Here is a 12,730-nt window from a genome sequence, read left to right as displayed (position 1 = left end):
TTTTTTCAAATAAAGCCAAGGTAACACTCATTTTACATACAGCACACAGTGGAAATGACATGAATATGGCAGTGAGCAAATGCATAAAGCGCAGCATAATTTGAAATCACGAGTTTAAAGTTTGTCGATTGCGCGTCTCCAGTGAAGCTGAACTCTCCTCCTGTCAGCATTCAATGTCAGCTGTCAGCGCCGTCAAAATAAAAGTCCCGCCTCGAACGCATCGGCCAAACAGGAAAATTTATCGGCCGATGCCGATATTAAAAAAATGCCAAATATCGGCCATGGCGATATATCGGTCGACCACTAAAAATTACTACCGCAAACCTTAGTAAGTCCCATTGCATGCTTCATTTAAATACTGTCCTCTTATAAATTTTGAAAAGGAAAATCCTTTTTTTTTTTTAAGCAAGGTTAGCTGCACAAATAAGTGTCTTTTTCATCGCTAATGTTTCACTGCATTTCTTGAGTAGATCCTGACAATAGGAGGGTTTGTGTTGGCTCAAGCTGTTAATAAATCTGCCCATGAATATTTAAAATGCTTTAAATGTCTACAAAAATGGATCTGTGTGAGTGGTGAATCAAGGTTTTTTCTTTCAGGATTACCTGCACTCTTTGGGGAAGGCCCGTACGGCACAAGTGCAGAAGGATGCTCGTATTGGGGAAGCCATGAACAAAAGAGATGCAGTGATCAGGGTGAGCCATTCCTGAACTCTGTTCCAAATACAGCCTTTTTTCTAAATATCACTGAGTGTTTTTGTTAATGTCTCTCTCATTTCTTTCTTTCTTCTCTCTGTAGGAGGCCAATGCTATACAGGAGAAGGTATCTGCTCAGTACATGAATGAGATCGAGATGGCTAAGGCTCAGAGAGACTACGAGCTGAAGAAGGCTGTCTATGACATTGAGGTCTTCACCAAAAAAGCTGAGTCTGAAATGGCCTATCAGCTCCAGGTAAAACGACAACCAAACCCTATTGGGGACCTTCAACATTGTGAAATAATTTCTTGACTTTCTCAAATGAATCCTTGGGGTTCTTGTATATAATATAATTCTGTCATAATTTACTCCCCTCCTACGTCGTTCCAAACCGGTATGACTTTCTTTATTCTGTGGAACACAAAAAGTCATTTCGGTTCCCATTGACCACCATCGTATGGAAAAAAAATACCATGGAAGTCAACGGAAACCAAAACTGGTCATCAACGAAGTAAAATATCTTTATTGTGTTCTACTATTCCTATAATAGTTATACCGATTTAAGAAACATAACTGTGTGACATGATTTTGTGGGTAAAAATGTTTTTAATTTACTTACGTTTATTCCGTTAATCTGTGTAACTGTTGCATTAGGTGGCAAAGACAAAGCAGCGGATCGAGGAGGAGAAGATGCAGGTGTTGGTGGTGGAGCGCTCGCAGCAAATCATGCTTCAGCAACAGGAGATCACACGCAAGGAGAAAGAGCTGGAGGCCAAAGTCAAGAAACCAGCCGAGGCCGAACGATACCGGCTGGAGAAACTGGCGGAAGCAGAACGGTGAGATGGATGCTTCTTCAATGCTCTCAGCTTCCTGTTTGTTCTAAAACACCATATAACACAGAGGTTGTTTCCCACACAAACATTCACCAATTGTTTTTGTCTTAAAAGTGTGTCATGAAATCATACGGAATTGCAAAAACCAGCTTTGGATAGGAGAAAGTATTTTAAAATGGAAAAATTTGAACCACTCGCCTTTAAAAACATATGCATCTGGCCATTTTGTGCTCTCCAACAGTCTTCAGCTAATCATGGAGGCAGAAGCTGAGGCCGAATCTATCAAAGTAAGTGATCAGCCATCATCTTGGCTATATTCAAAACAAAACGGTTTGTGTTACACATGAACTGTGTCTCTGCAGATGAGAGGAGAGGCCGAAGCATACGCTGTGGAGGCTAAAGGTCGTGCCGAGGCTGAGCAGATGGCTAAGAAGGCTGAGGCCTTCCAGAACTACAAGGAAGGAGCTATGGTGGACATGTTGCTGGAGAAACTGCCACTGGTGAGATGTATTTGTAATGTTGTTGTGTTGGCAATACAGAAAAATATTGCATTGCACTGCAAAAATCTTGCAAGAGATAATCCTGCTGAGAGCAAAAAGCAATTCATTGCAGTTTGAGTTGATGTCTTACACTGATGGTAAATTGTGTTCTTTCTGTCCATTAGATGGCAGAGGAGATAAGTAAGCCCCTGTCAGCTACCAATAAGGTCACCATGGTTTCCAGTGGAGGTTCAGAGATTGGCGCAGCCAAGCTGACAGGTGAAGTGCTTGACATCATGACCAGACTGCCTGAAACCATTGAGAAACTAACTGGGGTCAACATTTCCCAGGTAAAAACAGTATTTCAAACAGTATTGTTTTTGTATTTTAAGTAAATACAGACAATGTTTTCATTCACATGATCATGAATTTATTTTGTTCATCATGTAGTGTGTGCATATTCTCACATGTACAATTAACGTCGAATTTCTCTCTCTCTTTAGGTGGCCCAGACTGGTTGAAGAAATTCTCCAACATGACATTTCTATATGCATGCTTCATTAATCTTGTATATTTTTCTCTTACTCTCACTTTTTCTTCAGGTTCTTTATCATTTAAATGATTCTCTTCTCTATCTTTGACAATGGACCCTTTTCACAAGACTGTGATGACGCGTTTAATGGTCATCAGCATCGTAAACTCGGAAGTTTTTCATATTTGTATTTTTATTTTTATTTTTTATGTATGTACATTTTATAACACTATTCTTTGTATTATATCATTTTTGCATCAAATTACAAAAAAACAGTTAACGCTAATGCGAGGATGTTTCTAATGCAGCATCTATGGGAGGGACGGCAAATTTGACATCGTTCTCTCTCAATTCTTTTCCTTTTATTGAAAGTCATGAAAACACTATCGTGGAGTTTTTCTTTTGCTATTTGAGCAAATGGGAATGCAAAAAATATATTTGTGGTACTCTCCCATTCACTGCTATTCAAGTTAACCCAACTATGACGACTTCCGCTGCTGAGAAACCCGGAAATGTGAAAAGGGTCCATATATTTCTTCTCCTTTTATCTTTCTTATCTTCCACGCTGCATCTCTTTGGTTTTCCCTTTCCCATGTTTCTCTCTCGACTTACACTTCCTGTCTGTCTTGCCATGCTGCCAAAACCCAAAGTGCATTTTAATCTAAAACTCCAGGGAAGAATGCTTTTCTTTATATTTTTAATGCAATCATAAGAAGACAGTGAAGTCCAAGGATCTGTTGAATGCCATTACACACTACAACTACTGACATTTTGAAATGTTACTTTCACCTGTAGGTTTTCTTATAGAGCACTTTTTAATGCTGGTAGTGCACTAAGAGCATTTCGTTATGTTTGAGCTTTCCATTAGGTAAGCTTTTGGAAGCCAAAGTAACATGAAGGGAAACACATTTATAAGGACTGGTGCTGTTGTGTCATTTGTTTCTGTGGGTTGAATAGGATATACTTTCACTTTACCTCAACAGTACATTATAGCTATATTAGTTGGACATAATCGTGTAGGAGTTATAGCAGTTATCTGCTTCAAATTGTACCGCACTCTGAAATCTGAAGATGCTGCCAATAATGTCAGATCTTCATATGTGTGTTTAAGTGTTTATTCAAATGAACAATCAAGTGTCTTTGTGTTATGCAGAATTACAGATCAGTAATTATTTAAAAAGTAACTTATTTATTTCACAATTATCGTTTGAAGGGTTTTTTGTATAGATTAAAGTGTTTTCATGCATGACAGAAGGGTGCGATTTTATACATACACACATATGTCCTTAACAATGTTGATCATGATCATAACCATGTAGTTTACTCTAGGACTAGACAAACAGGGAAACTTGTTACATTTTTAGACAGTTCTGTTCATTAAATATGTCTGAAGGTTGAGTTCTTGTCAAAATAGTTTCAGAGTTGTGTTCCATAAAAAAGTGGGATTTTAGGGAGTTCTAATATATGTTTTGTTCATAATCATACAGTATTTAATACTGGTCACACTACAAATTTCTTTGATTACATCATAAAAATTGTGATGAATGTTCTGTTTTCAAATGTTTAATTGTCAGTACAATATGTTGACTTCATTATGTATAATTCATAGGCACTAATGACAATTTAGATTTAGATTTAATCGATACTAACATGACATTAATGATGTATAAACACTGTTATGGTACTTTATAGATGTTGTGCGTAATGCAAACTGAACTACCACACATTTGTCACTTTTGTATTTGTTTTTACAATCTTCATGTTTAATGGTTTATGACTAATACTTCTGAAGTGGAATGCATCCCTTGAAGGCTAAATATGAAAGCCTGTTCATTTATTATTGGTGGGCAGGTATTAGTTAAGCCTAAACAGTGATTTTTGGATAGATTTAGTATGCCAGGGCATTAGGTAGACCTGCTGTTATGCTGTGTAGGCTATGGCTGCTATGTTAGTGTAATGAAAGAAAAACTGTATTTGTCAATAGATGATTTTTCTACTCTATACAAAGCATCTGTACTATTATGTAAACAAATCACCTATTTTAACAGTTTCAACAATTTCATCCGTTTCAGCATGCATGCAAAGACTAACAAACCAAACCACTGTATTGTCTATCTGTGCTTATGATCACTTAAAGTAACCTCCTACTAAAATAAACGTTTAACTAAACTGCTATTTGTTCAGTCTAAATTAATGAATATAATTTCAACACGTTCCCTGCAGGAGAATGCTAACGCCTAGGAAATGTGAACATGGTAAAGTGCTTTGATAGCCTCAGCTTGGGGCTTTAAGTTTACTGAAACCTATGCAGCCACACTGAATTAGGTTTATTGACGTCCTACCCTATTAAACCCCCTCACTTACCTATTTTGAGGTGCCGGTCATCATGACTCTTTGCTTGACAAACTTGAACTCCACCAATGCATACGATCCAGCTGCCTCACAATCTGCCATCCACCTGACACTACATGGACAAAGACACCAAATTTACAGACTTACATTGTCATTTTGTGAGGGTGAGTACATTATATTTTACTCCAACTTCCTACAATAAAAATATTCTGGGTAAAAGGGGAACTTAATAATTGTTTCCAAGACTTCGCTGGATTATTTACGCAATATGAGGCCTATATTCGTGCATTTGTTCATAATATCAGAGCAGGCACGATGCCGCATATAATTGACATTCAGACGAACAGAACAATTGCTTTTTTACAACATTTAAATATGAAGTTGATATTATATAACTTTAATTATGTATTATATAACTTAAAAATGTATAATTATATATTAATTCATATGAAAAATTATTAAAATGAAAAAATATTGCCAGTTTCTTATATTTTTTTGGCTCCGCCAGCGGAAATAGTTCCAACACACAATTGTTCATTCATTCCTGAATGAACCATTGTTTCGAATGAATCAGTTGAGTAAATGATTCAATCACTCACTCATATTACTTCATTCACGAATGAATCAATGAATGAATCAGATCCCCACAACTAGCCTAATTAGACAGGAAGACACAATAAAATGACTTTTAAAAATACTTTACGATAATTTAAATGCCAGTTTAACCTTTTTCATGAATATATTACAAAAATAGTCATCCAGTAAGTATTGATAAAGACAAGCACTTTCCATTTAAATGAGTGCTGTAATTACGTTCTGAAAGCAGCGCCCTGAGAAGATTAACCATTAATTCAGATGAATCAGAGATTAGATTTATTCCTAAAGTTCATACTATTCAATATCTAATTTATCCAATCATATATGGTAATTTCCATGATAGTGATTTGTCTCTTTTACACCTGGTTTGTTGTCAGTTGTAATCGCTCTCCCACAACGATGGTCGTACAAAAAACCGTTAGTTTGAAATTTTCCAAGTCGATTCATGTGTAATCTGCCAGGTAACTAGCTTCTGATTGGCTGAATACTGTGACGCAAGCTTATTTTGATTGGCCACGTTCATTTTAAAAAAACGATTTCACCATTTTTCTTGGCCTAAATCCCTGAATTTGCAATAAATTACAAAAAAAATCTCAAAGAATGTGCAATTACATCAAATCGGGCCTTTCCATCAGGACATTTTTAGAGGAAAAATATACTATTAAAAAAATAAGCATTCAAAAATTTATATTTTTAACCTCAGAGATTCTCCTAAAATGTCCAAATTAAGTGTCAAACAGCAAATTGTGATTGGACAATATTGCACTAGACAATAACACTATTCTAGATGTTTATCATTTTTTATTGTTCATATTAGGAGAAACAGTTACGTCAAGATGAATGAGTGTTGATCTATACAGCAAAGTCATCTTAAAGAGTAGTTAATAAGTATTAGGAGTGACAGAAGTAACATTAATAATAATATTGAGAACCGTGTTATTTTCCAAAGACATATATGGATACAACAAGGATTATACATGGAGGATCAGCCAATCACTTGGCTGCTTGCTGGACACAGATGGCATCATGTAGGTCAGTGATTGGAGTTTGAGCTTTCCATTAGGTAAGCTTTTGGAAGCCAAAGTAACATGAAGGGAAACACATTTATAAGGACTGGTGCTTGTTGTGTCATTTGTTTCTGTGGGTTGAATAGGATATACTTTCACTTTACCTCAACAGTACATTATAGCTATATTAGTTGGACATAATCGTGTAGGAGTTATAGCAGTTATCTGCTTCAAATTGTACCGCACTCTGAAATCTGAAGATGCTGCCAATAATGTCAGATCTTCATATGTGTGTTTAAGTGTTTATTCAAATGAACAATCAAGTGTCTTTGTGTTATGCAGAATTACAGATCAGTAATTATTTAAAAAGTAACTTATTTATTTCACAATTATCGTTTGAAGGGTTTTTTGTATAGATTAAAGTGTTTTCATGCATGACAGAAGGGTGCGATTTTATACATACACACATATGTCCTTAACAATGTTGATCATGATCATAACCATGTAGTTTACTCTAGGACTAGACAAACAGGGAAACTTGTTACATTTTTAGACAGTTCTGTTCATTAAATATGTCTGAAGGCTGAGTTCTTGTCAAAATAGTTTCAGAGTTGTGTTCCATAAAAAAGTGGGATTTTAGGGAGTTCTAATATATGTTTTGTTCATAATCATACAGTATTTAATACTGGTCACACTACAAATTTCTTTGATTACATCATAAAAATTGTGATGAATGTTCTGTTTTCAAATGTTTAATTGTCAGTACAATATGTTGACTTCATTATGTATAATTCATAGGCACTAATGACAATTTAGATTTAGATTTAATCGATACTAACATGACATTAATGATGTATAAACACTGTTATGGTACTTTATAGATGTTGTGCGTAATGCAAACTGAACTACCACACATTTGTCACTTTTGTATTTGTTTTTACAATCTTCATGTTTAATGGTTTATGACTAATACTTCTGAAGTGGAATGCATCCCTTGAAGGCTAAATATGAAAGCCTGTTCATTTATTATTGGTGGGCAGGTATTAGTTAAGCCTAAACAGTGATTTTTGGATAGATTTAGTATGCCAGGGCATTAGGTAGACCTGCTGTTATGCTGTGTAGGCTATGGCTGCTATGTTAGTGTAATGAAAGAAAAACTGTATTTGTCAATAGATGATTTTTCTACTCTATACAAAGCATCTGTACTATTATGTAAACAAATCACCTATTTTAACAGTTTCAACAATTTCATCCGTTTCAGCATGCATGCAAAGACTAACAAACCAAACCACTGTATTGTCTATCTGTGCTTATGATCACTTAAAGTAACCTCCTACTAAAATAAACGTTTAACTAAACTGCTATTTGTTCAGTCTAAATTAATGAATATAATTTCAACACGTTCCCTGCAGGAGAATGCTAACGCCTAGGAAATGTGAACATGGTAAAGTGCTTTGATAGCCTCAGCTTGGGGCTTTAAGTTTACTGAAACCTATGCAGCCACACTGAATTAGGTTTATTGACGTCCTACCCTATTAAACCCCCTCACTTACCTATTCTGAGGTGCCGGTCATCATGACTCTTTGCTTGACAAACTTGAACTCCACCAATGCATACGATCCAGCTGCCTCACAATCTGCCATCCACCTGACACTACATGGACAAAGACACCAAATTTACAGACTTACATTGTCATTTTGTGAGGGTGAGTACATTATATTTTACTCCAACTTCCTACAATAAAAATATTATGGGTAAAAGGGGAACTTAATAATTGTTTCCAAGACTTCGCTGGATTATTTACGCAATATGAGGCCTATATTCGTGCATTTGTTCATAATATCAGAGCAGGCACGATGCCGCATATAATTGACATTCAGACGAACAGAACAATTGCTTTTTTACAACATTTAAATATGAAGTTGATATTATATAACTTTAATTATGTATTATATAACTTAAAAATGTATAATTATATATTAATTCATATTAAAAATTATTAAAATGAAAAAATATTGCCAGTTTCTTATATTTTTTTGGCTCCGCCAGCGGAAATAGTTCCAACACACAATTGTTCATTCATTCCTGAATGAACCATTGTTTCGAATGAATCAGTTGAGTAAATGATTCAATCACTCACTCATATTACTTCATTCACGAATGAATCAATGAATGAATCAGATCCCCACAACTAGCCTAATTAGACAGGTAAAATGACTAAAATGACTTTTAAAAATACTTTACGATAATTTAAATGCCAATTTAACCTTTTTCATGAAAAAATAGTCAAAATAGTCATCCAGTAAGTATTGATAAAGACAAGCACTTTCCATTTAAATGAGTGCTGTAATTACGTTCTGAAAGCAGCGCCCTGAGAAGATTAACCATTAATTCAGATGAATCAGAGATTAGATTTATTCCTAAAGTTCATACTATTCAATATCTAATTTATCCAATCATATATGGTAATTTCCATGATAGTGATTTGTCTCTTTTACACCTGGTTTGTTGTCAGTTGTAATCGCTCTCCCACAACGATGGTCGTACAAAAAACCGTTAGTTTGAAATTTTCCAAGTCGATTCATGTGTAATCTGCCAGGTAACTAGCTTCTGATTGGCTGAATACTGTGACGCAAGCTTATTTTGATTGGCCACGTTCATTTTAAAAAAACGATTTCACCATTTTTCTTGGCCTAAATCCCTGAATTTGCAATAAATTACAAAAAAAATCTCAAAGAATGTGCAATTACATCAAATCGGGCCTTTCCATCAGGACATTTTTAGAGGAAAAATATACTATTAAAAAAATAAGCATTCAAAAATTTATATTTTTAACCTCAGATTCTCCTAAAATGTCCAAATTAAGTGTCAAACAGCAAATTGTGATTGGACAATATTGCACTAGACAATAACACTATTCTAGATGTTTATCATTTTTTATTGTTCATATTAGGAGAAACAGTTACGTCAAGATGAATGAGTGTTGATCTATACAGCAAAGTCATCTTAAAGAGTAGTTAATAAGTATTAGGAGTGACAGAAGTAACATTAATAATAATATTGAGAACCGTGTTATTTTCCAAAGACATATATGGATACAACAAGGATTATACATGGAGGATCAGCCAATCACTTGGCTGCTTGCTGGACACAGATGGCATCATGTAGGTCAGTGATTGGATGGTTTAGCAATATGTTAACATCCCATACTCTGATCTCTAATGTTGCCTTTACTACATTTTAAAAAAATCATATTTCAGCTGGACCAGAAAGACAATCCTTCCCTTTTTGAATGAACATGTCATCTCTATATATACACACACACAGAGTAACTCCCAATGGATAATGATGATGATAATAATTGCATAAAAAACAAAGTTAATATAACTGGTATTAAAGGTTTTTAAAAAACACTACTGAATAGTACCTGGTAACCAAATTGTCGTCTGTAAAAATTTTTCCCCTCCCTTCCTTTCTGAAAAAAAAAAAGACTTTGTGGAGAGGGTCAAGACAATATAAAATGACTAAACTCTTCAGGTTAAACAAAACAAAACAAAAAACAGAATTTTATAGATGTTTTCACACATTCATCTCCTCCTTTAAATGTTCTCTTACATGCTCTTTCAACCAACCCTTCGCACACTCAAACACATACATACACAAGGACAATAGAAAAATACATATGATAAATGGCTAAAATGTAATGACAAATCAGAAACGAGGAATAAAAAAGTTCATTTAAGTGCCATCTCCCATAAACCATTAGCTTCTGTTTATCCTTCTCCCCATTCTTTAGTGCAGTCTTAGCCACCTCTTTCCAACAGGACTCGGCTGGTAGTGACAAAGCAGTTGCACAATTCCTTGAAATGTCAATCAGCAGGCCTGCAAAGCAGTGTCATAAAAGGCATTAAAACTTCTTAAGAGCTTACAAAGTCAGATTTGGAAGAACATCAGTAATTTAACTTCATTTGGGTAAACTATTGCTTTAAACCTGCTCAAAAGCTGCAGATATGTGCATCTTTCTGTGAAATACTTTGTGATGTAAACTAGTTGCAGTTCTGTACAATTCATTTATGAGATATGTTGGTGGTATTTGTCCATATTTTCTCGTTTACCAGCATTTGTAACATTTATAACTTAGAGAAAAAAGTAAACTTGCTGGTTTTCAAAGCTTGATATAAGCATGAGCTAGTCTTTGTTAGCTGGCATTGGTAACCTTAATCACCCATTTATAAGGCTAGTGTCCATTTTTAGTCAATCTTGCACAATCCCTGCAACAAAATTAACCTTTGTTTTCGTTTCATCTGTTCCTCTTAGTAGTGCTGAAGAAATGTGCCATGTAGAGAAAAAAATATCACTAATGTAAAATCATTTGCTCAATTATCCCTTCTCCTGATAGAAGTCTGAAATGGAATCATTTAAAAATATCATGTGCAAAAACTGAGGGTGATGTATTTATGGGCAAGTTAAGTAGTCGATTATGACATTGTCAGAAATTCTGAGGGAAGTTCACAGATCGCCATTTCAGACTGCCAAATTTAAAATGTAGTTTTTTAAACCATGGTTTTTGCCCACTTTTTCAATGGTCTTGGCTGAAAGGATTTTTCCCATTTATTTTTTCCATGGGGATTTTAACAAGTCTTTGTTGAAGAGTTATAAGCCATGAAGCAAACCAACCAGCTACATGGTGAATCGTGGCATTAGAAACTTTGATTTGAAGCAAAAAAGTATTTAAAAATGGGACAAAAGTACTAAACTGCATACTTAACAGCTTATGCCCTTTGGTGATTTGCACAGATTGGTGGAGATTTCTTTGCAGAATCATGGGTAATGTAGTTTTTCCACAAGGAAGTATGACATTATATTAACATTCTTCAAAATATCTTCTTTGGTGTTTAACATACAGGTTTGGAACTACTTGAGGGAGAATAAATGATGACAAAAGTTTCATTTTTGGGTGAACTGTCCCTTTAACAGCCTTGTAGCTCACAGTTGGTCTGTCTTCAAAGGTTTGTATTTATTAAAAATCAATTCCCCAATGGAGAAAATGAATGGGATGTTTACTTCCGTAACCCGACCGTTGCAATCCATAGTGGCCAAAGGGACAGAATTAGGGCTGGGTATTGTATATTTCAATAGCTGCTAACTGAAAATAGTTACCATGACAGTTTAAGGCCTTTTTTGTGACACTGCAAAGCAAGTCTAAAGAAAGACAACAACTCATAAGAGTTGATGTGCTCCTCCATCTCTCCTTTTCTCCTCAATTTGCAAACCTGCCCTCCCCTCCTGCCAGTCTGTATTTGCAAATCGTCCTCTGTCCCAAGGCAGTGTTTTATTTCCTATCCAATTCATGGTCCGTTTCTCCTCACACCACCTCCTCGCTCTCATTCTCCTCAAGTTCCTCTACGAATTCATGTGCTCCACCTGGATGGCAGAGGTGGAGACGGTGAGGCAGAGGTCTTTGTGGGCCGTCAGGTCGGCCACGGTGACCGGTTTGTACTGGATCTCTCCAACCGACACGGTCTTGTACTGATGCAGGTCGAAAGGGCAGGGTATTCCCTCTGTAACAGAGTAACTGGTTGGCGGGGTGGGGTTGGGTTGGTTCTGCGCTTGGGCCGCCGTTCCCGCTCCGGCCCCCCTGCCTCGCCCGCGACCCCTGCCGCTTCCCACGCCCGAGGGCTGAGCAGGATTCTGGCCCTGCTGGGCTTGCTGGGCAGCTACTGCGGCTGCTACCGTCAGAGGGTCTGGGTTGTGTTTTCGCATGTGTTTCATCAGGTACGTCTCCTAAAAAATAACAAAAACAGAAAAATGTGTCAACATTAAGTAAGGCTGCATGATGTATAATTTTTCAATCATGATTTCTCTCGATTTATTAGGCAAAATCGCCTGCAATATTTGCCCACTGGTTATTTATCCTGAAGGCACTGCATTTTAATTTGGCATTTGCGTTATCTTAAACTGGTAACAAGCAAGCGGCAACCTTCCGGGCTCTCTCGTGAAACCAACACGGAAGTGACTAAAACTGCAATTCATCGACTGGCCGCTAGAGGCTGGCTCCAAAAGGGAGTCAGTCCCAAAGACTCACCATGTTAAAATGCCCAACTTTACAGCAGAAAAAAATTGTTTACAGCCTGGTACAAAAAGTGGTTTTGGTCTATATAGCTAATTTTGCCCTTCATGACAACTGTGAGGGGGGTGAATATTTTTATAACTCATCCGTTTAAATTCTATTAAGG

At 36.2% G+C, this 12,730-nt stretch overlaps 2 protein-coding genes across 4 annotated transcripts in view; one reads left to right on the top strand and one right to left on the bottom strand.

The window, feature by feature from the left end:
- LOC107752515 (flotillin-1) overlaps positions 1-2,656 on the top strand; it is a 9,345-nt gene extending 6,689 nt beyond the window's left edge. Inside the window, exons 7-13 of the mRNA XM_016568513.1 lie at positions 598-693; positions 797-949; positions 1,349-1,530; positions 1,769-1,814; positions 1,890-2,027; positions 2,192-2,356; positions 2,510-2,656. Of these exons, the coding sequence (XP_016423999.1) occupies positions 598-693; positions 797-949; positions 1,349-1,530; positions 1,769-1,814; positions 1,890-2,027; positions 2,192-2,356; positions 2,510-2,527 (798 nt within the window). The 3' untranslated portion in view covers positions 2,528-2,656. The remainder of the gene's footprint in view (positions 1-597; positions 694-796; positions 950-1,348; positions 1,531-1,768; positions 1,815-1,889; positions 2,028-2,191; positions 2,357-2,509) is intronic.
- Positions 2,657-11,423: 8,767 nt separating this feature from the next.
- Positions 11,424-12,730, bottom strand: part of LOC107752514 (zinc finger protein 384-like) — a 28,869-nt gene continuing 27,562 nt past the window's right edge. For all 3 annotated transcript variants that reach the window (XM_016568512.1, XM_016568510.1, XM_016568511.1), the window contains one exon: positions 11,424-12,278. In XM_016568512.1, coding sequence (XP_016423998.1) covers positions 11,898-12,278 — 381 coding nt within the window. In that variant the 3' untranslated portion in view covers positions 11,424-11,897. The remainder of the gene's footprint in view (positions 12,279-12,730) is intronic.

This window comes from Sinocyclocheilus rhinocerous, unplaced genomic scaffold, assembly GCF_001515625.1.
Source record: "Sinocyclocheilus rhinocerous isolate Xijiao unplaced genomic scaffold, SAMN03320098_v1.1 scaffold1342, whole genome shotgun sequence".
Taxonomy (NCBI): domain Eukaryota; kingdom Metazoa; phylum Chordata; class Actinopteri; order Cypriniformes; family Cyprinidae; genus Sinocyclocheilus; species Sinocyclocheilus rhinocerous.
The sequence above is the reverse complement of the archived record's forward strand: the minus strand, read 5'-3'. Positions and strand labels throughout refer to the sequence as shown.